This window comes from Barbus barbus, assembly GCF_936440315.1.
Source record: "Barbus barbus genome assembly, chromosome: 17".
NCBI classification, from domain to species: domain Eukaryota; kingdom Metazoa; phylum Chordata; class Actinopteri; order Cypriniformes; family Cyprinidae; genus Barbus; species Barbus barbus.
The window spans coordinates 17751740-17779240 of record NC_136745.1 but is presented as its reverse complement, the minus strand read 5'-3'; the positions used below and the strand labels follow the sequence as shown (position 1 = coordinate 17779240).

The 27501-nt window shown below is 36.0% G+C and overlaps 4 protein-coding genes across 5 annotated transcripts; 1 reads left to right on the top strand and 3 right to left on the bottom strand.

Moving 5' to 3' along the window:
* Nucleotides 1–3380: 3380 nt before the first annotated feature.
* Nucleotides 3381–10770, top strand: LOC306883542 (alpha-1A adrenergic receptor-like). The gene is made up of 2 exons (XM_079438858.1): nt 3381–4437; nt 10193–10770. The coding sequence occupies exons 1-2, from the start codon at nt 3483–3485 to the stop codon at nt 10690–10692; spliced, it is 1455 nt and encodes a 484-aa protein (XP_079294984.1). The 5' UTR covers nt 3381–3482; the 3' UTR covers nt 10693–10770.
* Nucleotides 10741–15047, bottom strand: LOC306883543 (eukaryotic translation initiation factor 4E-1A-like). 2 transcript variants are annotated; one of them, XM_079438860.1, is made up of 8 exons: nt 14971–15047; nt 13447–13550; nt 13257–13352; nt 13078–13141; nt 12879–12992; nt 12636–12775; nt 11970–12099; nt 10741–11884 (listed from the first exon to the last, which is right to left on the bottom strand). In XM_079438860.1, the coding sequence occupies exons 1-7, from the start codon at nt 14986–14988 to the stop codon at nt 11985–11987; spliced, it is 651 nt and encodes a 216-aa protein (XP_079294986.1). In that variant the 5' UTR covers nt 14989–15047; the 3' UTR covers nt 10741–11884; nt 11970–11984. The 2 variants fall into 2 exon arrangements, with proteins under 2 accessions (XP_079294986.1, XP_079294985.1); XM_079438859.1 differs by having other exon boundaries at nt 11139–11884; nt 13257–13379.
* Nucleotides 15048–15328: 281 nt separating this feature from the next.
* On the bottom strand, nt 15329–20197 carry LOC306883059 (alcohol dehydrogenase class-3-like). The gene is made up of 9 exons (XM_079438130.1): nt 20117–20197; nt 19476–19577; nt 18071–18212; nt 17873–17960; nt 17049–17268; nt 16697–16957; nt 16304–16439; nt 15749–15887; nt 15329–15631 (listed from the first exon to the last, which is right to left on the bottom strand). Exons 1-9 carry the CDS (start codon nt 20132–20134, stop codon nt 15607–15609), a joined length of 1131 nt encoding a protein of 376 aa, XP_079294256.1. The 5' UTR covers nt 20135–20197; the 3' UTR covers nt 15329–15606.
* Nucleotides 20117–24081, bottom strand: gar1 (GAR1 homolog, ribonucleoprotein). The gene is made up of 7 exons (XM_079438131.1): nt 24001–24081; nt 23457–23620; nt 23189–23343; nt 22749–22808; nt 22214–22322; nt 21963–22073; nt 20117–21567 (listed from the first exon to the last, which is right to left on the bottom strand). The coding sequence occupies exons 2-7, from the start codon at nt 23608–23610 to the stop codon at nt 21557–21559; spliced, it is 600 nt and encodes a 199-aa protein (XP_079294257.1). The 5' UTR covers nt 23611–23620; nt 24001–24081; the 3' UTR covers nt 20117–21556.
* Nucleotides 24082–27501: the final 3420 nt, after the last annotated feature.

Below are 27501 nucleotides of genomic sequence, written 5' to 3'. Positions count from 1 at the left end.
GAAATTGCAGATGACTGTCTCTTGCTATAGGCTACCTTGAGTGCAAACATCTTATTTAAAGGTAAAACAATATGCAAAATAAATAAATAATAAAGAAAAAAGCATATGTACAGAGCTAGCTATGCTATTAGTCCATAGCAAGAGAAAGGCTTCTAACATTTAGAAATTATTTTATATATATTACTATATTGTATATATTATATTGTTGTTGTTAAATTATGCAATTATTATAATTCTATTTATTATAAATAGTGATTTTTGCATAATTTATAAAAAATAGTTTTGATATATTTTGTCAAAATGCAGATTTGAAATACACATCGTAAAATGATGGTCACAAGTGATATTTACCTTCATATTTCTTTATACGTCACGTCTTAAATTTAATATTATTCTAATATATTTAATATTATATTAATAAGGTTAGAACAATAAAATTCATACAAAAATGGCATTTGAAAAGAAGCCAAAATAAATTATGAAGGCATGGTGAAAAGTCCCCATGACAGGTTTAAGGTTGAAATTTGTTATTTGGGTTTAATAAAAATGAACCTCTGAGACATAAAAGTTCCTGACGTGGATTAAATACTCAAATGCTAATTAACCAGAACGGACCGGGTCCTAAATCATTCATCAAGATCAAGAAGATCAGAAAAATTATTTTAAATATCGTATGTATAGTAAACTATACCTCATGGGAAATGTCTAATCTCCATTTGATAAGGCATTTAAGCCTATATCATGATCCAGAAGTAGTGGCACATCCCCTTTCTCACCTCGGGTACTTTCCCCGTGCCGTAGAGAAGGTGATGCATACATAGTTCTCACAGTCTGATGATTTGCGTATCAAAAAGTCCCGAGCGTCAGCAAAAAACAACAACTCACTTCTCTCATCTATGCTTAAGCTTGACATGCTTACATATTTCAAAACCAGACTACTGAAGTCAAATATAGCTGACAAGCAATCACATAGTTTACTCTAACTCATGATGAAGATGTATTTGATCTGTTCTATGAAAGAACACAGAACATTCTTTTATATCAAATAACCCTATTTTGAAAATTGTGATGCTTGTGTGTGTGTGTGTGTATATATATATATATATATATATAATTTCTCCTAGTTTTACCACCATTGTTCAATATGAGCGGTGACTAAAAAAGGAAAAAAAAAAATTTGTCTCCCAAGGAAAAATCATATGACATAACGGTGAGTAAATAGGGACAGAATTTTCCCTTTGTATAAACTATCACTTCAAGAGTCCATGAACCACTATGGTTTGATCGACTGTCTCCTGCAGAGAAGTTTATAATGTGCGAGCTTTCGTTCTCCCCCAGGCTTTTAAGTCAGTCAGTCTATTTCCATTTAAAGCCACTCAATACCACCTGAACTCTATATAAGACTATGTTATGTGAGCAATGTTTAGAAAAAAAGATTATTTTCAGAGTTATCTCAAGGCATCGTAAACTGATTTTAAGTGGATGGATTTGAGTTCTTATTTTGGGGCACCAGTAGATGCCATGGGTTTGATTAATAACCAGGGAGGTCAGTGTGTTGCAATGTTCCCTTGCCAAACAAAACGCCTTCCAGGTGCATGGACAACCAGAAATATCTAAATATGTTCTCAGAAAAAGGACACAGAAGCTACTTTGCACATGGACAATTCCTCATGCCAAATATTAAATGTTATATGCTATATTGCTCTGTCAAAGAAGATTCTACACTGGATACACCTCCAACTAGGATTAATCTGTATTAAAGAAAGCGCTCAATGTTTTATTAATCTCTGACCTATCTCATTCCCAAGAGCTAGATTTAAAAACAAAACAAAAAAAGACTAGAAGAAGCAGATTATCACCTGTTACAGCATTTATTCTCAATGAAGAGCTAATTTTATAGATCTAACAACACAGACATGAAAGGATGACAATTTGTTAACATTGAAATGATTTAGTTCATGCCAGAGAAACAAAATCAGAAACATGACTACATTATTATACTGCATACGATCTCACATATTTTCTATTTCTTTCTTTCCACCAAAGTAACTCTACTGGTAACACTTTTCTTTCAGTGAGAAAGCCCAAACCAAACTATTTCTCAATATAAAACAATATAAAACTAGGCCAATTAAAGTAGAAAATAATTTATACCATAAAATACAAATCATGTAATCAAATCTACAAAAACAAAAAACAAAACCCAAAGTCATTTTGGTTTTTAATTAATTATTAGGTTGTACTTTTAATATTTAATGCACCTTTCTTTAAACCCATGTAAACATTTTGTCAGCAAAATTATTAAGGTATATTAAGAAATTAGTGTGAGTGTCTTTACAACATGATCCTAGCAACAACAAGGATGTGGGTTCAGTTCACGTATACATGCATGAGCTGATAACATCTATGAGGTAAATGCAACATAAGATGTTGTAAATGAAAGAAGAAAAAAAAACTGCCAAATCAAGTTTTATGATCTAAAAAATATGTTATAGCAAGAACCAGAAAAAAGCTCTTTATTCTTGGCATAATTTGAGATTAAAACCTCATGTCTCCAACCCAATGAGCTCATCTTCAGACTCCACAGGAGATAATAAAGGCTTTGCGTGAGACAAAATTGTGCAACAAAAGTCGCATGGTTATGTGGTTTTGTCTGGGATCAAGTGTAAAGTATAAAGCTTTTATACAGAAAACAACCTGTGATGTCACACTAGTTTACTGCATGCTTCACAAAACGTTCTTGTACACTTGAATTTTCCTTGATGGCTTAAAAAAGTTGAAAAAAGAAAGTAGTAGGCTATAACCACATGGCCATATATTTCAGATCTAGATTTAACATTAAAAACAGGTTCTTGTAGTAGATAATCTCCAATGACTTTGGAAGAAGAGCCTTTTTGGAGAGCAAATTTTTAACTATGTTAACTGACACGCTTCAGAATGATTAATATTAAAAAAGTCTAAATATACGATTTTAAAAATCATTTTCTGTCTGTTGTTAGCCCATTTTGTATGTATTTCTATATTTCTTTCCCAGTTATTTACTTTTATACTACTATTAAAAATAATGTTTAAGTTTCCCTTCTTCAAAATGTCATGTTTATTTCAATATTATTTTTATGTTTCTTTGTAATTGTGAAATCTACTTGCAGTCTCTTGAGTGAAAGTTGTTTACACCACACTTCAGTTTGTAGCAGAAAAATATGGAAATATTATTTAAAAGTTTAATACATTTCCAAACTCTCCAGCCTCCCTATAGTGTATTGCGTTGGCTTTTTTTTAAAAAAAGAACAGGAAAAAAAAATCCTCATTTACTCAGAGTTTGGACTGAAGCAGGGATGGGCGGTATTAACGCCTTACCCCTGAGACAGAGACTTGTTTTCACTTTACATGAGTGCATCAGAATAAGCAGCCAACTTTACATGAGTGCATCAGACCTAAGCAGCCAACCAACGTGTTAGCAATGGAGAATATTTTTCGCCAAAATGAGCCAACAAAATGAAGATGAAGTCACACAGTTTTGGGGAAGCGGTGCTTTGAATGCGTACAAGGGGTCAGCGAAGTTGTCAAACTCTTCTGAGTTAAATGGCACAGAACTCCAGCCTCTCCACCTGTCCTGTGCCGTCCCGCTCGCCTTGGCTTTGGGGACTTTCATCATCTTTGCGGTGGCTGGAAACATCTTGGTGATACTGTCAGTGGTGTGCAATAGGCACCTGCGATCTCCAACAAACTATTTCATCGTTAATCTCGCTATTGCCGACTTGCTCCTCGGCACAACCGTGCTACCCGTATCAGCCACATTGGAAATATTGGGTTACTGGGTGTTCGGGAGGACTTTCTGTGATGTTTGGGCAGCGGTCGATGTGTTATGTTGCACCGCATCCATCATGAGTCTGTGCGTAATCTCCATTGACCGTTATATCGGAGTGAGCCATCCTTTGCAATACCCCAACATCGTGACGGGACGCAGAGCTTTGCTGGCCATGCTGGGGGTATGGGTCCTGTCTTTGGTCATCTCCATCGGTCCACTGCTAGGATGGAAGGAGCCTCCGTCATCGGACGACACGGTGTGCGTAATAACCGAGGAACCCTTTTACGCGCTCTTCTCATCGCTCGGCTCCTTCTATATTCCCTTAATTGTTATTCTAGTCATGTACTGTCGTGTTTATGTGGTGGCTAAACGAACAACTAAGAATCTGGAAGCTGGTGTGAAGACGGAAACTATGAATTCAGGCGAAATAACGTTGAGGATTCATAGGGGTACGCAGATGCACGAGGACTCCGGCGCAGCAGCCAAAGGTCGCGCGCATCAGGCGAAGAATTCTCTGACGATCAAACTTCTGAAGTTCTCCAGGCAAAAGAAAGCAGCTAAGACCTTAGGGGTAGTGGTTGGCATGTTTACGTTGTGCTGGTTGCCATTCTTCCTCACTTTACCAATTGGTAGGTCTTTCTTGTACACAGTTGCACAATTTGTACCCCCTCTCCCTTTCATGTTGTTACACAACGAGAAGCTGCAGTTAATAGCATATCAGCAAAAAAATAAAAATAAATAAATAATAAAAAAACAACAACAACAATGGTCAACAACAAAAGCATGATCATCTAAAAACCTGCTTTCCTTCTTTCAGCAGGAAAACAATATGAAACAGAAATTATAACATGTAACAACATTTAGGCCTATTAGATATACTTTTGTGTTTATAAAATCTTTTTGAAGCCCACATACACAAATATTTCTATAACAAACACATAAATCATTCCGCCAGTCTGATATGGTATTCCAATCTCACTATAGTAGGAAAATGCCCAAAACACCTTTAAAACCAGCCAACAGATCAATTAGACCAGGCTTGGAGACCTGCTTATACCAATTTAGGTTATTGGTATATTATTTCAGCTTAGTAGTAATAATAATAATTTTTAGTTAAAATACTGACATTCCAAATTCATAATGACATTGTCCTTCATTTTGTTTGCCATTATACATCCTGGTGACATGACAATATTTGTTACTTTGTAATTTATTGCTCAACAAATAATGAATCATTATAATATGTATATATAATAATATATATATTATTAGTAGTATTTATATATACTATTAATAGTATTTGCTATACTATTCACAGGAACAACAAAAATACAGAACAATTAGAACTTTCCCGTCCCAACATATATAAAGTTAATAATAATAATGATATACAAAAAAAGTATATTATAATATATTATAATTGTTTAAGATAGGAAAACATACTTAAATTACAGTGAAAGTATGCATTCTGTGTTATGTTCTTTTATTCAACTAACCTGAGTCGCTATACACCCAGATAACATGCAAGTGATTTATCCCGTAAGGCTTCTGCAGCTGGACATTTGTGGTCAGTGGGAAGACCGCAGAGTAGGGGTTAAGACAAAATAAATCTTTTTGCACTTTATTTCCTCCTCCCTCTCATGGGGCTCCCAGTGTGGGGTCTGCCGTATCCGCCGTTCTGTCTCAGCAGGGAGTATGAGAACGAGGCCCTGGACCGCAGCCATTCAGACTCAAAGGCAGGTTATTATTAATGAATTAACATAGTAGTCATTCCTGTCCCAGACAGGGTTATCTCAGCAGGGCAGGGTGCTTGGAAGTTCAGCTGGCCTGCTACATAATTAGGCAACTGTGGCTTTCTTTAGAGAACAAAAACGTAAGTGGAAAACAGTAGTGAATTATATAGCACTGAATTATTGTAGCTACAGAGGTCATATTTACATAAATATATCATTACAATGTTTTAAATGAACACGTTTGTTTAGACAATGTCAGTTTGTGCTTACATGGTAACTCTTTAAAACTTTGAAACTTATTATTCAACTCAAATCAATATTTCATACTTATTTACTTGATGAGTTCCATAATTGTTCAGGAAGCCATAATAACCACTAAACTGCATAATTAATCACTGTCGGAGGCAAGCAATTTCCTGTGCTAGATTGTGCTATGTCTTTTAAGTAATTCGCCACTAGCTTTCTTTATTATGGGAGCCCATTTCCAAAATGTAACTGATTTTTTTTTTTTTTTACTTCACAATTCAAACTTTTTTCACACAATTCTGAGATGTAAATTCAGAATTCTGACCCCAAAAAAACAAAAACAAGAGCGAGAGAGAGAGAAATTTAGAATTCAAACTTTTTATCTTGCAAAATTTACACGTGCAATTAAATTTTATTTCCACCACAGAAAAAAAAAACCTGATTGCAACTTTTTATCTCATTATTCTCTTCAGAACAGCAAGTTTATATCTCGCACTTGCACATCTCGCAATTCTGACTTTTTTTCCTTCTCTTTTTAATCACATGGCAAAAATAAGCATCCATAAATATAATGAAAGAAAACAGCTATAGTAATATAACGATAATAATAATAATCATTTTTTAATGTAATAAATAATGTAGCTATAATGTGTATGTAATAGATAATGTAACTATCTGGCAATACAGCTTAAGACGAACCTGCTCATAATTTTGACTCATTGCTGAGGAAACGAATACATGAGATACGCATGCTAACAAGGTTTATAAGTTATGTTACATAAATTGTTTATATTTTTCCAAACCTGTCATACTAGACAATAGAAGAAACCCCAGTGAACCACTTGACTGCATACAAGTTGGAAAAACAGGATACAAGGTTGTGGACAGTATATCTCAAACTTGTTTGCTTCCTCTTATAATCCTATCATTTTAAAACAGTTACATAGTAGAAAGGTTATTTGATAAGAGCAATAATCAGAATAATGAGACTATTTACTATTTAAGTGAGTGAGCTACTGTGACGTTGCTAACATTTATTAATGCCTATTTAAGGTTTATTCACGACTTCTTTTGAACTGTTACAGGCTTCTAATAGATCATTGTCACTTATACACTCTATTGGCCTTCATTCATGATTTAGTTTTTTTCAGCCAAGTCTCATGGTTCCCATGGTACTTTGAATGCAGTAGGTCAATGCTCTAGGGCTGCAGCATTGAGGTGCCTCCGCTTTATACACCAGGGTCTAGATCTCAGTCTAAAGAAATTAATGGCACACGTCCACAGCTCTACCACTGAAATTTTATGAAAAAGGGGGTAAAGGAACTTTTTTCTAGAAATCTTTCTAAATGTTGTTTATACAATAAATAGAAGAATCATTTCATATTCAGGTTACTGATTCCCAACTGCTTCAGTAGATATCTACTTTATTAAGGCTTTCAAACATTCACATATCAACTGTGCAAAAGGCCTAATTGTGGCATGTTAAATGGCCAAATGATGATGTATATTATCTTGCTTATTATATAAAAACTTGCATGCTAAACTCAACAGGTTATTTCTGGACTTTCATGTAGCTTATGGGAAAGAAGAAGGTAGACTTAGGTTAGGCTATATAGGCTGGAGACAATCTAACATTATATATATATATATATATATATATATATATATATATATAATATTTTTTTTTTTTAAGATTGTTTCCAGCCTTCGCACCAGTTCTCAAAAAACTTAAATAATACTGCAAACAAAATGCAACTGAAATTTAGTCATTCCACTATTTGAATCACTTAATCTATATAGCCTAACCTAAGTCAACCTTCTTTTTTTCCCATAAGCTACATGATATATATATATATATATATATATTTTGCTTTCTCAAATTTAGAAGAATATCCCTTAAAATACAAAATCAAATATTTCGAAAGGTTATTTCAGAACATTTTGTTCTTTGTTATATATGCCCCAAATCATTATGAATTGTTTTAAAATAATCATTTAATTATATAATTCAATAAACAGCATAAAGTATTTTAAAACAATTCATAAAGAACACTGTATGGATGTACAATGAACTGTTATCTTAACTGACATACTGTAGATCCGTCCTAAAAGCATGTTTAACCAGTGTCTTATGCATCACATGCCATTTCTTCTAAGTTCCCATCAAAGAGTAAACAAAACTTATCTGTACTATTTCAAGAGTTCACTGGTAATTATTAACTTTATTATTATGAGTATAGTGTTATTCCATAGGAATTAAACACTTTGGATTTAGATTCAAATTCACTTTTTATTGCCAATTCCTCAATATATATACATACAGTTGGGCAAAAAAGTATTTAGTCAGCCACCAATTGTGCAAGTTCTCCCACTTAAAAAGATAAGAGAGACCTGTAATTTTCATCATAGGTACACTTCAACTATGAGAGACAGAATGGGGGGGAAAGAATCCAGGAAATCACATTGTCTGATTTTTAAAGGATTTATTTGTAAATTATGGTGGAAAGATAAGTATTTGGTCAATAACAAAAGTTCATCTCAATACTTTGTTATATACCCTTTGTTGGCAATGACAGAGGTCAAACGTTTTCTGTAAGTCTTCACAAGGTTTTCACACACTGTTGCTGGTATTTTGGCCCATTCCTCCATGCAGATCTCCTCTAGAGCAGTGATGTTTTGGGGCTGTCGCTGGGCAACACAGACTTTCAACTCCCTCCAAAGATTTTCTATGGGGTTGAGATCTGGAGACTGGCTAGGCCACTCCAGGACCTTGAAATGTTTCTTACGAAGCCACTCCTTCGTTGCCCGGGCGGTGTGTTTGGGATCATTGTCATGCTGAAAGACCCAGCCACGTTTCATCTTCAATGCCCTTGCTGATGGAAGGAGGTTTTCACTCAAAGTCTCATGATACATGGCCCCATTCATTCTTTCCTTTACACGGATCAGTCGTCCTGGTCCCTTTGCAGAAAAACAGCCCCAAAGCATGATGTTTCCACCCCCATGCTTCACAGTAGGTATGGTGTTCTTTGGATGCAACTCAGCATTCTTTCTCCTCCAAACACAACGAGTTGAGTTTTTACCAAAAAGTTCTATTTTGGTTTCATCTGACCATATGACATTCTCCCAATCCTCTTCTGGATCATCCAAATGCTCTCTAGCAAACTTCAGACGGGCCTGGACATGTACTGGCTTAAGCAGGGGGACACGTCTGGCACTGCAGGATTTGAGTCCCTGGCGGCGTAGTGTGTTACTGATGGTAGCCTTTGTTACTTTGGTCCCAGCTCTCTGCAGGTCATTCACTAGGTCCCCCCATGTGGTTCTGGGATTTTTGCTCACCGTTCTTGTGATCATTTTGACCCCACGAGGGGAGATCTTGTGTGGAGCCCCAGATTGAGGGAGCTTATCAGTGGTCTTGTATGTCTTCCCTTTTCTAATAATTGCTCCCACAGTTGATTTCTTCACACCAAGCTGCTTGCCTATTGCAGATTCAGTCTTCCCAGCCTGGTGCAGGTCTACAATTTTGTTTCTGGTGCCCTTCGACAGCTCTTTGGTCTTGGCCATGGTGGAGTTTGGAGTGTGACTGTTTGAGGTTGTGGACAGGGGTCTTTTATACTGATGATGAGTTCAAACAGGTGCCATTAATACAGGTAATGAGTGGAGGACAGAGGAGCCTCTTAAAGAAGAAGTTACAGGTCTGTGAGAGCCAGAAATCTTGCTTGTTTGTAGGTGACCAAATACTTATTTTACAGAGGAATTTAACAATTAATTCATTAAAAATCCTACAATGTGATTTCCTGGATTCTTTCCCCCCATTCTGTCTCTCATAGTTGAAGTGTACCTATAATGAAAGTTACAGGCCTCTCTCATCTTTTTAAGTGGAAGAACTTGCACAATTGGTGGCTGACTAAATACTTTTTTGCCCAACTGTATATATATAAACATTTCTTTAGATAAACTTTTTGTTCATTTAAATGTTTGTTTTTATGTTGACTTGCACATCTGGCATTCAATAGATTTTTTGTTTCATAGTTTTCACACCAAAATTACAACAAGCAGAAAATTTGATAGGAAAGCATTGCTGCCACCTGCTGGATCCTAAAACAAATGACAGAGCTTTAAAAGAAAGACCAGTTGCATCGGCAGGAGGCACAATCACAAACAATCACGAACTGTGCCAGCAGGGGTTTGTTCAGGACCCAGAAAATGTAACCTTCCTAAAGTATTCTCAGGAATACACGTCAAAACTTACATTTTCTCTGGAGATGGTGTAATATTCAAATTCATATAACTTTTTTAATAAAAGTACAATGTAAATCTAATTTATAATCTGAATAATTTAGAAAACTTCTGTCACAATAGTGGTGTATGAAACTCAACCCCACCAATGTGATCTCTCTCTTTGCAGTCGCGTTCAATGTCAGCCTGCGGCCTCCTGAAACTGTCTTCAAAATCATTTTCTGGCTTGGTTACTTCAACAGCTGCCTGAATCCCATCATCTATCCCTGCTACAGCCGGGAGTTCAAGCTAGCTTTCATCCGCATCCTGAAATGCAGATGTCACCGCAGGAGACGGCCAGGTTGGAGAGCGTACAACTACCAGGGCTCGCAATTCAACTCCTTCTACTCACGGCAGGACTCAAAGGACTCTGTGAACTATGGTAGTTACCTAAATGGGAGCCAGAGAACCCTGTCCTCTGCCAGCCCCAGTCCTAGTTATCATACCAAAGGCCTGTCGCATTTTCAGGAGGACGGACCCAGACATGCCCGGAGCAGGACACCTTCCGTGTTATCTGAGAGTACTTTGGATCATCATCTTGAGCGTGTGGAGGAAGATCCAACCCAGTCTGTAGGCAATCCAGATCAAGCTGTTTTCAGAAATTGGCCTCAAGAACAATTGAAAGAGTAAAGATCTCAAACTTTAAGTGGCACAGGACTGTTTTTGTTTTGATTTTTTCAATTGCATTGAGTATTTTTTCTGGTCAAGAACAATACAAATCATATTTCTTTCTAAGCCATTTAAATCTAATATACAATCTGGTGTTAATGTACAGCACAGTGTGAATACTCTGGTATTCTTTAATAAACACAGCATTAAAGTAGTTTTGCTGACGATTTCCAATACTAAATTAATTACTTATAGATTTTCAAGTTGTATAGCTGTCATAAAGATATACACAGTACACTTAAATATTGTTCTTGCAAAATGATGACTTTTTCATCATAGATGATTAACAAAAGGATATAAAACTGAGCAATGAGCAAAGGGAAGCTAATTTAGCTACATGGGTTATAAGCTTCTACTGGAATGAGAAAATGTTTCCCACATCTCAAGAATCTCAGAGAGGATTATTTGTCATCAACAAATGCATTGGTATAGACAATGCACTGTACATTTTATTTACATTCAGTTTTCATAAGCACCCATGTTCAAGAAAGGGCTTCTATTATTTTTCTGTTACAAATTCAGGCTACTAAATGAAACCCCTCAGGAAAATGTAAGAACTAGAGATCAGTTATCAATACTGCCTTGAACATTTTGCATGAGGAATGTAAAACAAGACTGCAAAAATACACACTTATACAACAGTCTTTGAACAGAATCAACCTTTGACATTCTCAAGCTGCAATACAAGAATTATTTGAATAGAGTAATTAGAATTATCATGATCAGTTTCCTGTCCAGATCACTTAAACACTAAATCCAAAACAGAAGTGTAAATGTGTAAGTAAAAAATAAATAAATTACACTTAAGATTTAGTAACTGCAACTCAACATAAAAAGGCAAACAGAATATGAAAGAAAAACATTCATAAATTGAATGGAATACACTTCCCATCCCCACCAGCAAAAGACTAGTTAATAGTACGCTGACATTTAAAAAAAAGAATGTGGCTCTGTTTTTATACACTGTACAGTTTTGTAAATATAATATTCCTCTGATTAAACCCTTCCATCTACAAATCTGAAGGCCTTTAATTTCCTAGTGTTTCCCCCACAGCATCCTGTGAAAGGTCAGATCCCAGGTCAGTTTGCTTTTCGTCTGTCTCTCCTGATGAAGATTTGAATTCGATAAAGTTTCAGACTGTCGTTGCAGCATCTGAAATGAAATTATAGCATGAATAGTTTAAGAGAGGATATTTAATACCAATGTGAATTTGAAAGGAACCATCAAAAATACTCACTGTTTAAAAGGCTCCTTAAACAACAAACTTATTTTTGGTGGTGGAACCACTTTTGGTGGCTGTGTCCGCATGTGACTGGAATCCAATGATGACTTTTGGAGGCACACCTAATCTTTCCTTATACACACGCCTGCGAATAGACAAATAAATGCAAATTTACAGATATATTCAAGAAGTAACATTAGGTTCAGGGTTAAGGCTGCTATGTGCCTGCCAAAAATTCAGTGTTAAGGCACAATGCCGCATAATAGCCAGAATAAATTATGCCTGCGCATACCCATCTCAGCTCCTAGTATCAACCTATAAAGTTGTAATTACTGTGTAAATGCATGTATTCCACCTCTGAGCAGCATTAAACAGTCTGGGTAAATAAATGCCACTTCAGAAACACTTCCGTGCCACCTTTGCAGTTGGCAATAATCTACCTAGTGTTCTACCACATAACCACAAATGAAAAGAAAGCGAAAATTAAAGTCACACAGAAACGGAAGTAGTGGCATATCCTTTCTTCAGTATTGTGATATACGTACATCCAAGCATTACAGATTATCGGGAAAGAAAAATAATGTAGTGCTGGGACTTGCTTCTATGCATAGGTTTTGAGATGTGGATGTTGGGCAGATGAACACGAGCTTGAAGGGTTTAAGTGGACTGAATGATTTTTACCCTATGTGTACAACAGCATCTTTGTTCTCGTAGTCTGTCGTCCATATCGCTATTTTGTCTCCCTTTGTTCGGATGTTGACGACAGCACCACAGACATCATCACTGTGGTCATCAAACGCTTCTCCCACAAGGCACAAAAGCTGAAAAACAAAACCAGAATTGAGAGAGAGAGAACATCCAAGCCTTTATGATCCACAAACAGAGCTAATGCAGTTAAACCAACTGGAGAGAGTATAGACTTACCGTCTCCAACCAGAAGCGGTCCAGGTCAGCTCTGCGCTGCTGTTTGGACAGGGTGATCAGCCAGCGGCCGCCCTGCTTGTTTCTCTCATCTTCCCACATGGGCTCAATGCCATCCTGCTCCGAAGAGAGCACACGGATAAATTTGGATTAATTCTAAATTATTTGCATAATGTTGTAGTAATGCCAAATTGTGGTTTACCTTGAAGAGGGAATAGTCACATCCTGACATTAAGTTACTTGATAATTGAATGTGATTGTATAACCTGGGAAAGAACATCAAAACAGTGTTGCTTACAACTCACAGTCTGTTTATTTAATCAGTGGTTGGTGAATCTATCATGCTGTCTGTGTTGTTTCAATTGTCTCATTATTACTTACGCCCAGAAGTCTTCCACCGTGTCAAACTTTGAGATGAGACGGAGATTAGCTTGCCATGTTTTACTTTTGTCATTTTTAAAGAACCAAAGAGCCCATCTGCCAAAAGAAAACGACCCTTGATAACTTTTTCAGATACTTAGGGAAACACACAAACACACATGAAATGTTTGTGGCCTTGGTGGCTTTTTACCTGTTCTGCAGAGGATGTTTAATATAATCTTCAAGACTCACTATCTCTTGTTTATTTTCGTCATTTTTTTCTTCTTCTGAATTTGTTGGATTTGTTGAAGTTTCCTACAGGGAAAGAACAGAACAATTTATTATAGTTCCATTATTTTCAATTTAAAGTTTTCTAGCTGAATGTTTCAAAAAATTTTTTTTTTTTTTTTAAAGATAAGTTGTTCTTGACCCTTTGGACTCCAATGCCACTGTCTGCAACATTATTCATTGGACTTTTGCAGCTGTTTGTTATCTGATATTTTTAAAATGTAGGATTTTTTACCCATAATTTCTACTCAACGTGATATTTATAAGCTTAGGGTTAACTAGAAAAAATATATATATATATTCAGTATACCACACATGGAGTTATTAGAATTAATTTACTTTTCCAAGTCTAGAAATCACACTTTTAAAATGAGGCACCCTCATATTATTACATAGTGTTTTGTCATGTTTGAAATCATTGGAAGTCATCTTGGAAGTTTGCTGAGGTCCCACTGTGTTTGAGAAAATTTTATTTTTTGCCTCAGGGCAGTTAATAAAAAAGGTGCATTTATTACTTCAAGGTGGTATTCTTCTACTAATGATAATTTTAAATGAGCTAAATTTGCTTATTCCGATACCTATCCCCAAAACTATATAAAAACTATAAATAATAATAATAATAAAAAAAAAATTGATGCCACCGTTTTGGTTCTTCAGACTGCAAACCTGGCAAAACCCTAGGCATCTTTTTAAAATCTTGCTGCATACTCAAAGAAAATACTTGAAATATATATTTAAGTTCCTTATGACACGGTTACTGGAAGAATGATGGACATATCAAAACTTGGGCAGGAACTTATGGATCCTAATGAAAGTTGCTCTTTCTGAAAATGTACACAAAAGTTCACCAAAGGCTGTCTGGTATCATTTAATTTTTTACAGTGACAAATATGCATGTTTAGAAAGAACAACATAACCTTGCAACCAAACTGTAAAATTCGACAAGGTTTTATCACTAACCTCTCCAAAACTTTATTAACATTTGACCAAACTAATCATCTAACAGTTCCACTGATATCCGTGCATACTTTTCTTGTCAAAAGATCAAATCACTGATTTTGAGCGACAGTAAACGACGTGTCCATACAAAGAGTAAAAACAAACACCCATATTATTTTCAGTGACACATCAGCAAAACATGAGTCTAGATTACAGGAACAGATACGATTAAACAAACATGTTCAACTTTAAATGAAAAACTCGAATATGCTCCCAGCCATCCTCTTCAGATAAGAACAATATATTTAACACTTTTGCACAATATCCTTCAAACGCATATGTGCGACAGTCAGACACATGAGCTGTGAGAGATATCACTCCACAGCAACATAGAGATTCAGAATAGCTTCTATAAAATCCCTGAACAAAATGAAACACATATTTAACATTATTGTGATGACACCAGTGGTAGTTTGTAATGTTTATAAGAGCACTTATATTGACTCACCGGTTCAGCAGTCGCCATCTTCTACAAACGTGAAGGGTCTTTCCGTGTGTGAAAACACCATTTGATTGGCCAAACTCAACCGAGCACATGAGAGTCAACGAGTAGTACGCGTCTGGACAGCGGCCCCTAGAGGACACCGAGAGAAATTAACTCCCGCCGATTCATGTATAGAACTTTTATAGTACTTTATGAGTATAATATAATAAATGGATAATTCGAAATGTTTGTCACGGTGTATTTTTTCATTTTGTTTAACTTTATCAGGGAAAATAATATTTAGGAATCATAATTTTACCATTATGTGATCAACTTAATTGTTTTTAACACTTATATTAATAAAATACTTTAGTCAGCTTATATGATTTTAAAATGTACAATGTTTATAACATACGACAGAATATACCAAGCCATTATACTGCACAATTTTAACTATTAATAAAAGAAGCACAGAATGTTCTATGTTTGGTAATCAAATTTATTCAGTGTGTAACTGGAAATCTGGAACACATAACCATTATCAGAACAACCTTTAACACAACAGTCAACACAGTAACTACTGAGACGAGGGTGTTAATGATTAGTATGTTTGTTTCATGGCAGGACAAGGCAGTTTGGACTCATGTTTGAACTCGAGGCTCAAAGCTGCAGGACGGTTCGGACACTGTGGAAGACACACAAAAGAAAGTTTGCATTTAGACACCAATTTGTTCCCCATATTGCATTAATATAATATTACAATTAATGCCAGATAAAAACAGGCATGTTATAAGATATGTACCTCTTCCCAGCATGCATCAGGTCAAAGGCCTCATTGATTTGGTCAAAAGGCAACGTGTGAGTAACAAACTCATCCACCATCAGCTTCTTATTCATGTAGTCATTCACTAGCTTAGGGACACTCTCCACACTCTTCCAACCTGAAAGACAAAAAAGAAAATTATTTTCTTATGAAGTGAATTGCCAGGCATATCATATTTATATGCTATATAATAATAATAATTATTGTAGTATAAACAATAAATACAATCTTAAAACAACAATAAATAGGAAAACAAACTAAATCTGTTCTCTCTCTCTCTATATATATATATATATATATATATATATATATATATATATATATATATATATATATATATACACATACACATACACATACACACACACACACTTATACTATATTATATATATACTTATATTATGAAACATAAATAAAAAGCAATACATTCATTTTTATTAAATACATAATAAAAGTGATGATATTGTTGTTATTATTATAAAAAAAAAAAATAATATAAAAGTCAAATAAAATAAAATAAAAACTAAAACCCACCACCAAAAGCTGTGCCTTTCCATGTACGGCCTGTGACCAGCTGAAAGGGGCGGGTGGAGATTTCTTGCCCTGCTCCTGCCACACCAATGATGACACTGGTTCCCCAGCCTTTGTGACAAGCCTCAAGAGCAGCTCTCTGAATTCAAACATGACAATAGGAAACATGGAAAGAATAATGGTCATCCTGACCCTAAGCTGTATAAAACAAGGCAATTATGCACTTCACATTAGTACAAATAGTGATAATTATTTTGGTCTCTAATTTTGAGTTACCATGGAGTCAAATATTCTGAGGAACAATGACGACTTCAACTAAGCAGTACACAGCTGGGTGGCTGTATCTGCCAGCTTTTGTTCATCCCTAACTAAACGGCTGATGTTTCTGCAGCTCACCATAATGCCAACATTGCCAATGCATTCGAAGGAGTAGTCAACTCCTCCATCTGTCAGCTCCACCAGCACTTCCTGAATGGGCTTGCTGTGGTCCTTGGGGTTCACAAACTCAGTGGCTCCGAACTTCTTGGCAATTTCAAACTTGTCTGGGTTGATGTCAATGCCAATGATCCTGGTGGCGCCGACTGACTTGCAGCCCATTATGACTGCAAGCCCCACTGCCCCCAAACCAAACACAGCACATGTAGAGCCAGCCTCAACCTGCCAGGGTGAATATAAGTTCACAAGACATTTTGAGGCAGCAGGAAACATTTTAATTTAAAGAAATACACATTAATTAAACAAAACAGACCTTAGCAGTATTGATAGCAGCTCCATATCCAGTGGAGATGCCACAGCCCAGCAGACACACTTTGTCCAGGGGGGCATTCTCATCCACTTTGGCCAGAGAGATTTCAGCCACAACGGTGTATTTGGAGAAGGTGCTAGTACCCATGAAGTGGAAAAGCTGCTTTCCTTTACATGTGAACCTGGAGGTCTTATCAGGCATCAGACCCTGACCTTGGGTCACCCTAAAAAAATTACATTACAACTAAGTATCAACAAACCAAACTATTTCAGTAAAAATGAACGATAAAAAGACCTGCGCTACCGTTCAAATATTTGTGCTCACCAAGGCTGCATTAATTTGATCAAAAATACAGTAAAAACAGTAATACTTTGAAATATTAATTCAATTTAAAAGACCTTTCTATTTTATTATTTATTATTTTTTTTTTAATTCCAGCAGTCACTACTCCCAGTCTTCAGTGTCACATGATCTTTCAGAATCAGAAATCATTTTAATATGCTGATTTGGTGGAAATGTTGGAAACAGTTGTGCTGCGTAATATTTTTGTGGAAACAGTGATTTTTGTTTTGTTTTAAGGATTCTTTGATGAAAACAAAAAAAGTAGTTTAAAAGAACATTATTTAAAATAGCTTAAATGGTTAAACTTTAATGGTTAGTTAAAAAGTCCTATGATTAGTTTTTTTTTTTTCAATTTAATGTGTCCTTGATGAAAACATGAATAATTTCTTCAAACAAAAACAAAAAAACTCTTACTAACCCCAACTTTTGAGCAGTAGTGCATTTTCACAAAGGAAAAATGACAATGACATTATATTCATAATTACCTGATTTTCTGACACAGGTTGGTTTTAGGATTTTTACAAAACTTGCATTCTCCACATTGGGGTACATACAGCAGAACAACAGTATCACCTTCAGAAAAGGTGAAAGAGCTTCAGGATTTCTGCATAACTCCAAAAACAGCTCACATTTTACACATTAGATGTCATTCACATGAGGGTAAATAGTCCATTTTGACATGCCTGGTTTGAATTTGGTGACCCCTTCGCCAACACTCTCAACAGTGCCAGCCCCCTCGTGACCCAGGATGACAGGAAACAAGCCCTCAGGGTCACTTCCACTCAGAGTGTAGGCGTCAGTGTGACACACACCTGTAGCATGAATCTAAAACATACAACCACATAAGACTTCTCACGATTACAGATTTTGAACAGCAATGCATCTTTCTCTATAAATTACTTGATTGCTTAATTATTTTAATAAAGAACACAAACACTTCTGCATAATTATGCACAAGACAGCAGGATCAAAACTGAACATCAGTGCACCTGTCCAGTGTAAAAAAATCTGTCAGTTTTCCAGCGTCTTTTGCATATTTGAACCCTTTCCAGCAGTAACTGTATGATTTTGAGATCCACCTTTTCACGCGGAGGATGATTGAGGGACTCAAACACAACAATTAAAAAAGGTTCAAACATTCACTGATGTTCCAGAAGGAAACACGATGCATTAAGAGCCGGGGGTGAAAACTTTTTGAATTTGAAGATCAAGGTAAATTGTACTTAATTTGTCTTCCAGGAAACATGCAAGTATCTTCAGTCGTGTCAGAAGGGCAGTACTAAATGGAAAAATATGATATTTCAACAAAATAAGAAAAATTTGGACATCTTCATCCTGTTCAAAAATTTTCACCCCCCGGCTCTTAATGCATCGCGTTTCCTTTAGGAGCATCAGTGAATGTTTGAACCTTTTTAATTGTTGTGTTTGAGTCCCTCAATCATCCTCAGTGTGAAAAGGTGGATCTCAAAATCATACAGTCACTGCTGGAAAGGGTTCAAATATGCAAAAGACGCTGGAAAACTGAAGATTCTGCAGGACCTGGAGGATTTTTCTGAAGAACAGTGCTCAGTTGAACTGTTCAGAACAAACAAGGGACTCATGAACAACCATCACAAAACAAAAAAAAACAGTTGTAGATCATCCAGGTAACCACACACAGTATTAAGAACCAAGGACTCCCAAACTTTTGAATGTGGTTATTTTAATAATTTCAGCTATTTTTTTGTCTTGTGGACTATATGTAAACATCTTTCATGGAAAATATCTTACTCAGGACAGTACTAAATAAAAAATAACATGCATTTTGTATGATCTCTCTTATTTTGGTAAAATTATCCACATTTTCACAGATTCTGCAAGGGGTTCCCAAACTTTCGCATGCCACTGTAGAGCCGGTGCAATTAGAAAGTGAAATCTTGACTCTATCAGTTAGGAAAATATCCCATAATCCTCTGATATGTCAGTTTAAAATGTTAAAAATCTAATATTTTATGGAGCACCAAAGTGCTTTGTGTCATCTACAATTTATGCACATCAAATAATATATTGCTTTTGTCAAAAGGTACAATGTGCAGATTAATGTTTTACCTTCACTCGAACTTCATGGGCTTTAGGTGGAGACACTTCCACTTCCTCAATGGAAAGAGGCTTACCAGCCTCCCAGGCCACTGCTGCCTTGCATTTGATCACCTGAGGATGATTTGAGAAGATATCAGTTCATAAATAATCTCAGAAGAGATGTTTTGCTAACTCCTTTCCCATAAAATGAAGGTTATGTAAGCCACTGCTCTGGATGATTTTATGCAGATACAGTGCAGTTCCAGATGCAGATAGACGCACAAAACCTTTTTTAATAGTTTATGTCCAATATAGCAAAATCGGCCCAATATATGGTGAATCTCTATTTACATGCTTTAATCTCTGTTAAAAAAAAGCCCGTTGAATGCAACAATGAAGACATTAGACTAGCATGTTTCTGATCTTTTAATGCATGCATTGCACGTCTGAATAACGTTACCAAAAACAAGGGCAAAGGAAAACAGGTCAAAGCAACACAATGGATCTTTGTGTACCTAAATCTGCACTCATGTCAAGCACAAGAAGTGCCGCTACATATCTGAAACCGTTTCTGATCGAACCTCTTGACACACAAATGGTGCAAAATAACGTACGCGCCCTAATGCTTGATGTATTTCAAAGGGTGAGGGCAAATTTCGCTGCCAACTTACTTTCCCAGTTGAGTCCATGCTTGTCTTCACCACCACGAGAGGAAGGGAAGGAGGGGTGTGGCAAACTGAAGAACACTTTCTTCAACCAATGAGAGACCAGGATGTGGCTACGCTTGAGCAAAGTTCGTTGTTTTTCTCAGCGAAAGCAGCGCTTTTGCATTTTATTGGTCGGTTGCTAAACGATTTATCTTTTGAATGGTTAAATAATAAATCAAAGAGCAGGTTTCCCTAAACTAGAAAAAAAAGCCTGTCAAAGCATTTCTAATGTCTACACACTGTAAATATGTAATTACTTATATGGATTACCATATATTGTATAGAGAAAAATGCTTTCCAAAAACGACATTACACTAAAACAATGTTTTGTTTTTTTCTCCTAAGCAAAAAGTATGATTCACCTTATTTAGGCAGTACAAGGGAGATAACTGGATAAGATGGCTGGAAATTGAACTTTATGCATAACTAGCAGCATTTTTAAACTTTCAGCAGTTGCAATTGGTTGGTGTATTTGTATTATATAAAAGTCACCAAATCAGTTAGGAACTGTAAAATATAGTGACCAAAATGCCATCCTGTAATATCTGAAATGCTGTCACTTGTTTTTGCATTAGACTTGGAAATCTAAAGTATATTAAAATATATATATATTGTTATTTTAGGCTGTAGTCAGTGACATAGCATTGTTTATCCAAGAAAAGTTAAGGCAATTTCCTAAAGTTATTGCACAGCAAGTCTGGTAAACCCCTGACTAAACACTTTGTCCAGCTATTGATAACACTACACATTGCTTTTTATAAACCATCTTTGACAGCTTTGGAGAAGCAGGAATCTCCCCGATTCAAACAACCCAGTATTTACATTTGAGCAATAGCAGATTATTTTGGAATTTGTGAACAAACATGTTGGTACATCACAGTAGAAATAGTAAAAACAAGTTGACCAAGTTAAAAGCACAGTAAATATACCATCAATTTTATTATGCAAGTCGATGGTGGCATATGGAGTTCAAATGAAACAGATTGCAATTGTGTATATGCAAATATCCATTATAATCCAACAATGAAAAGTTTTTTTACATTAATATTAATGTCTGTGGAGTTGGCTTTACAATTTTGTCACACCACATAACCTGATGTTGTTCAAGTTTATACGGGTTCAACTGGCAGTGAATTCACACCAACCAGTCAAAGTTGGGGAGACACTTGCCCTCTTTGTACACAGGGATGTGGTAACTTAAAACATCAGCGCTATCAGTATACCAAATAAAAAAATTCTACTGCAGAAAAATACACATATGGTACAAAACAAAGTAAAAAAATTCAGCTGTACAAGAGAGGCATCAGTCTAAAGGCTCTGTTAGGCCCCAAATGCTGCTTCTGGCTTCTCACTGGAAGTCCCTCCAGCAGATTTAAGGACACATCCCATACTGAGAGACCTTCATCATCTTCCACCTGCAAAGTAAGAAATATGTGATGTGTTTCTCCTATTAAAATGAAGATGTTTTAATTAAATGAAAAAAGCAGATCAGGAATTCACATATAATACACTGCTATTCAATGGAAATGATTCTATGTAAATGCAGCCTTGGTGATCGTAAGAGACGTCTTTCAAAATAATTACAACTTTTTAACATGTATATTTCTGCATATATATATATATATATATATATATATATATATATATATATATATATATATATATATATATATATCCAAAATATATTATTTTGTTTGTGGATTGGTAAAGGCATGAAGGTAAGTACATGATGGAGTTTTCATTTTTGGATAAATTCAGTACTTTCATCCAATTCCATCATTATTTTCTGATGATCAACATGGCTAATTACCTCTGAATCCACGTCCACCGCCTCCACCTCTGCCTCCTCTGAATCCTCCCCCACCGCGTCCACCAAATCCTCCACGACCACCAAATCCACCACGACCTCCACGGAAGCCACCTGAAAATACATCATTCACTTTAGGGTTTATACCTTCAAAAGTAAACCACAATGTTAATGTTATGTAGCGGTTATAACCAGAGATGATGATCAAACTGAATCAATCAGCATAAGTATTATGTTTTCTTGTGTGATCTTACCTCCTCTCCCACCTCTTCCTCCTCGACCTCCACGGGGCGGGCCCTTCTCACCTGGAGGCCTAGGGAGGAATCTCTGGAGGGGCAGGAGCTTCATAGGGTCAATGTAGAACTGATGAAAGAGGAGAGAAAGAGAAAAGCTAATTAAAAATATCTGCATAATACTATTCGTTACATCCTAGTGCCTTGATAAGAGGCAGAACAGTCAAAGGAAGCTGCAAAAAAATAGCTTGAAGGCTCCTAAGAATCCCTTAGATATTCTGACGCAATATCTGCTACTAAATTATAGATAATTTTAAAAGAACACCCACTGATCGTTGTCTAATATTGGAAATAACACTAAGTGGTGGGGTGTTCTTTAAAAAATATATAACTGCTTAAAGTAAGACTAACTGCATAAACATTAATCATGTCATTAATCATATTATTAAAAAGTTAACAAACATGTTATGCTACCAACCTAATACTGAAAAAATTATCAACAAATAAGGTTCAAACCAACACTACACATCTAGGAAACCAAAAAGACTGAACTTACCTTCTGCAACTTCTTGAAGGAAGATGCCTTCATATTGTCAGAAAGTTTGACTGAAAAATACTGAGGAATTTGTTAAGGACTTATTCTGACATATGAGATAATAGTTTCAAAAATAAACTGCTCATTATGATTTATTATTATTAATCTAAACATTTAAAAACCTATCAAAACATACACTTTGAAGTATTAAGTTATGTGCATACTATTTTGCACATATAAAAATCGTTAAAAGATTTTAGAGCAAAAAGACAAGCACAACAACCTGAAATTAGACATTTTTAGAAATAGCTTGCTAAAAATATGAACTATAATTCAGAGGGTATGTATTGTGTAGAAGTTTTTTGGTTCAGCAAAGTTTTGCTTATGATAATAATTTAGAGCCCTTGAAGTCGTTGTAACATCTGACAGTACTGATGCCAAGCAATAAAATGTAAGGATACAAAATCACGAAGCTGCCCAAAGATCTCGTCCACTTTTCCAATTTGCTCCTTGTTTTCCAGGTATACAGGAGCGTTGAAGTAGGGGACTTTATTTTCGTTCGTCACACATTTACAGACAATATCATCCTCACAGGGGTGCATGAACTCTCCCAAAGCTGAGACACGAAGAGCATGAATACCAGTGATAACCTGACATGCAGTCTTCCAGTGCAAACGCAATCTAACGTAAATGGAAAGAGAAGCGTGAAAGAAAACAAAGGCACCTTACCGACAACATATTCCGGTGGACCAAAGTCTTGATATCTGTTAAATCCACCTCTGCCACCACCTCGACCCCCTCCAAATCCGCCTCCACGACCACCACCTCTGTTAAAACCACCGCCACGACCCCCTCCTCGACCACCACCCCCGCGGAATGACATGATAGAGATTCTGTAAAAACACATGAAACCAATCTCTGGCTAAATAAGACAACACAATGCTCAACGACGAGAAATCAAAATTAAGTCTGCTCACAGTGAGCGAAACAAACCCTGAAAAAAGACTGCATCTCTAGGTTTAATGTAAATAGATTTAGGATTGAACATTCCTTATAATAAACCATAATCATAAACATTCAGGAAAGAAATAACAGCCCTGGTAACTCAGTGGAGTAACGTTACTGTGTCGAGCATGGTTAACTAAGGACGTTAGCCTTTTAGCATGTCTACTACTGAGTGCAAAAAAAATATAGGCAAATAATACCATAAAGTATTTTACTCAAACATATGTTACTGTAAAAGTCGAACTGAAAAGCGAAAAGCACAATTCACCTTTAAATATGGTTGGCTGGACTATCAATGAGCACGCTGTTGACTGTGCCTGCACTGCCTGCCGTAAATGAACACCGGCTCACAGACTGTCGTAAACACGGAAGTCAATACCATGTTTGGGCGATAGAGGCATACGTGTCAAGTGAAAGCAGGGGCCAGTTGTTCAAAAAGTTTAATCTGGATCAGAATGATCTGGAAAATGGGGATAGGAAATATTGTACTTAAAAAAAACTGCTGAATAATGGCTTGGAAAACTATAGAGTATATAACGAATTAATGAAATATTTAAGAAAGGTACATCTGTTTAATAAGATTTAGAAGCCAATTTATTATTGTTACTGGTTTTATTATTATTATTTATTATCTTCAGCTTAGTCTTTCTTCCAGCTCAGTAGGTGGCGGGAATGCACCTTTCTGTTTGTTTGCCAACTGCCATAAAAAAATAAATAAATAATAATAATAGTAATAATAAATAAATAAACAGAAGAAGAAGAAGAATGATTCCGGATTTGGAAATCCCATGTTTTGCCAGTAGCCCCTCACTGCAGAACAAAGATCCAGGGGGCGGGGTTGCATCTACATCTAGGGGGTGGAGATGGGTGGGTGGGTTTTTCAAAGCAAAATAACTACTTCTGACTGGTCCATCTATGATGATTGTGCCAATGTAGTTTACAATCAGTCATTAAAAAAACAACAACTTTAAATTAAATATAATATTTTTGTTTGATATTGACAGGATATTTGGGGATATATTACATGTTACAAATGTATTTTTTGGACCTTTTTTAAAGTTTTATTATTATTATTTTGTTCCAGAAATCCATCCTTTTCTTTTTCTTTGTGTGTGTGTGTGTGTGTGTGGGGGGGGGGGGGGGGGGTCGAACGTATCCCAATCTACACAAACTGAGAATTTAATCCAGATCAAAACCAAGAGTGGATTTTGTGATCAAAAACAACTGGCCCCAGAAGATTACAGTTGAAGCGAGATACAGCATAAATTGTCATAGAGAGAATGTATTAGAATAAATCGAGAGCATATATTAAAATTAATCTTTTTAAGCTATTATACCTTTTTAAATATAATGTAGCGTTCTAGAGACAATAACAAGGCATTTTGCAGTACAAGGGATGTTTGTGAAAATAACAGCAGAATAAAGTAAATGCAATTAACACATTCCTTTAACAACAGTAACCTTCTGAACACGCTACAATATATTTTCATCATAGCTTATTGTGTGTTAAATATTTCTTTTTAATGAAGTTGAGATTTTAGTACATTTTTGTTACTCGTTCTTACTAATTTCACGTAATATGTTTCATTTTACAAAAGATTTTCCCTTAAAAAGAAACACACACACAAACCATAGCCATATTTAAAATAAATATTTTTTTTTTTTCCTGAAAGTGACCACAGATTTTGAAGAAAGTCTAAATGACCCGTCACCCATGTAAGAAATATGAATGCATGCTCTGAGGAAACAGCAGAGGTCACTCTTGGCACATAATGAGCTGAGCAGCGTAGATTACAGTATCTCTGGAGGGGCTGTAATGATGGTGAGGGACCAGAACATTTGGATTCTGATCAGGGAACTGCTGGCTCTCCTGGGTCTACACAGGAGAAAGCGATATCTGTAAATAGAAGTCAGTTTCCCCCGAATCTCTCTACTTCATTTATTTATTTATTTTTTCAGTTTTTCTTGAATGCCGCAGGCAACTGTCAGCATCCAGCATGGAAACTTGAGTAGTGTACCGAAGAAGAGGGAGAGAGCGCTAGACAGCCGGCGAGAGAGTACCCTACATCAAGAGGAGTGCCGCACTTTATGTGGAGCTTATTATAACCTTGTGTTGTATATCTTGTACCACAAATACCTTTACACTTTCCCTTAAACCTTTTAGAGAATAAATCCTGCCTTTATGCCTGTCCTCGAACTCAACAGTGACTGGAATTTTGACTTTATCTCTTCTTGGCTGAGTGAAAGACACTGCAGCGTCTGAATGTCAATATTTGATGCTGGGCTAGCACACACACATGCTCAGAAGCTGCGCTGCTTTTCATAGAGGAAATGGAAGACATACACAAGCAATGTTTTGTATGTGCAAAAATGTGTCTGGATGGATGATGCAGTTTCAAAACAGAACTGAACAACTGTATTTTGTTCTTAACACATATACATCTATGCACTTGATGAGACTGATACTGTGAATGAAATATTGAATAATATTGAAACAAAAAAATATTTTTAGAAGAGCCAAAAATTTGATTCATCAAGGACAAATGCATTCAAAACTAAGGTGTCTTTAAAATGTCTGCCAATTTAAATTCTTCATTCTTACTCTTGCGAGGCTCACAAGTTCTTTACCTTGGAAAACTTGTTGTAAATTACCACAATGTGTGGCCACTCCACACATTCCTTTTGCACCTTTCAGGACATGAACCATGTGATTTAATTGCACAAATGTGGAGTGGTTCGTATCCTATTGTATCGATTTTGTGGTTGGGTAGTCCGTGATTGCCACAATGGTCAGTCAGATTACGGGGAAAGGAGGCAATGTGGGCTTTTAGACTGTAATGGCGGGAAAGTCTGTTAATTGCACCTGACTGTTGAAAGTAAATTAATTATTGATCGCTTACGCCACTCTCCTTTTTTTTCTTTCTTTTCTTTTTTTTGTACTTACATAGCTTTACAAATCCTTTTATCTCCCCTAAGTGTAAGTACATTTCCGCTCTGGCATAATTACACACGGAGGGACGCCCATGGACCACTGAGCACCTCATTAGATCCAAAAAGTTGTTTATTCTGGATTTGTTTGGGATGCGTATACCAAAAGATGTCTCTCACACATTTTGTACATTTTTGTAACAGAGAAAAAGCACATTTTTGTGCAAAAAAGAGTTTTCGCATAGAGATGCATCAATACATTTGTATTTAAATCAATTCGTGTTTCATTCCAAAAAGGTTAAAGGTTTCCATTTCAAATAATATGTGTAGTGATAAAAAAAAAAAAATAACCAACACAATTGTTTTCAACACTGATCATATAAATAGCATCAAATTATCATACAGGTATTAGAATGATTTCATGAGTTCATGTGATGCCGAAGGACTTTGGTATGGCTGCTAAAAATTCAGGTTAGCCATCACAGGATTAAATTGCTTTTTAAACTACATTGAAATATAATCTCATTTTAATATGTAATAATATTTCAAAATATTACTTGTATTTTTGATTAAATAAATGCAGGCTTGGTGAGCATGTATTTATATATGGGCATACAAACCTGAAAAAGAAAATTTGCTCAAGATCCTGCACGTAATTATTAATGAATCCCATAGTCACTGGCTGCTTTTGTTCCCCTCTCTTGGGCTGCTGTGCACAAATAGGCCTACTACCGTCATTACCTGTGTGGAGACAGAAGAAGACAGAAGGAAAGAAAGAACGTAACTGAATGAAATTACTTATGTGGGTGAGGGCTCGTATCCAATCTGTGTTCAGGATGAC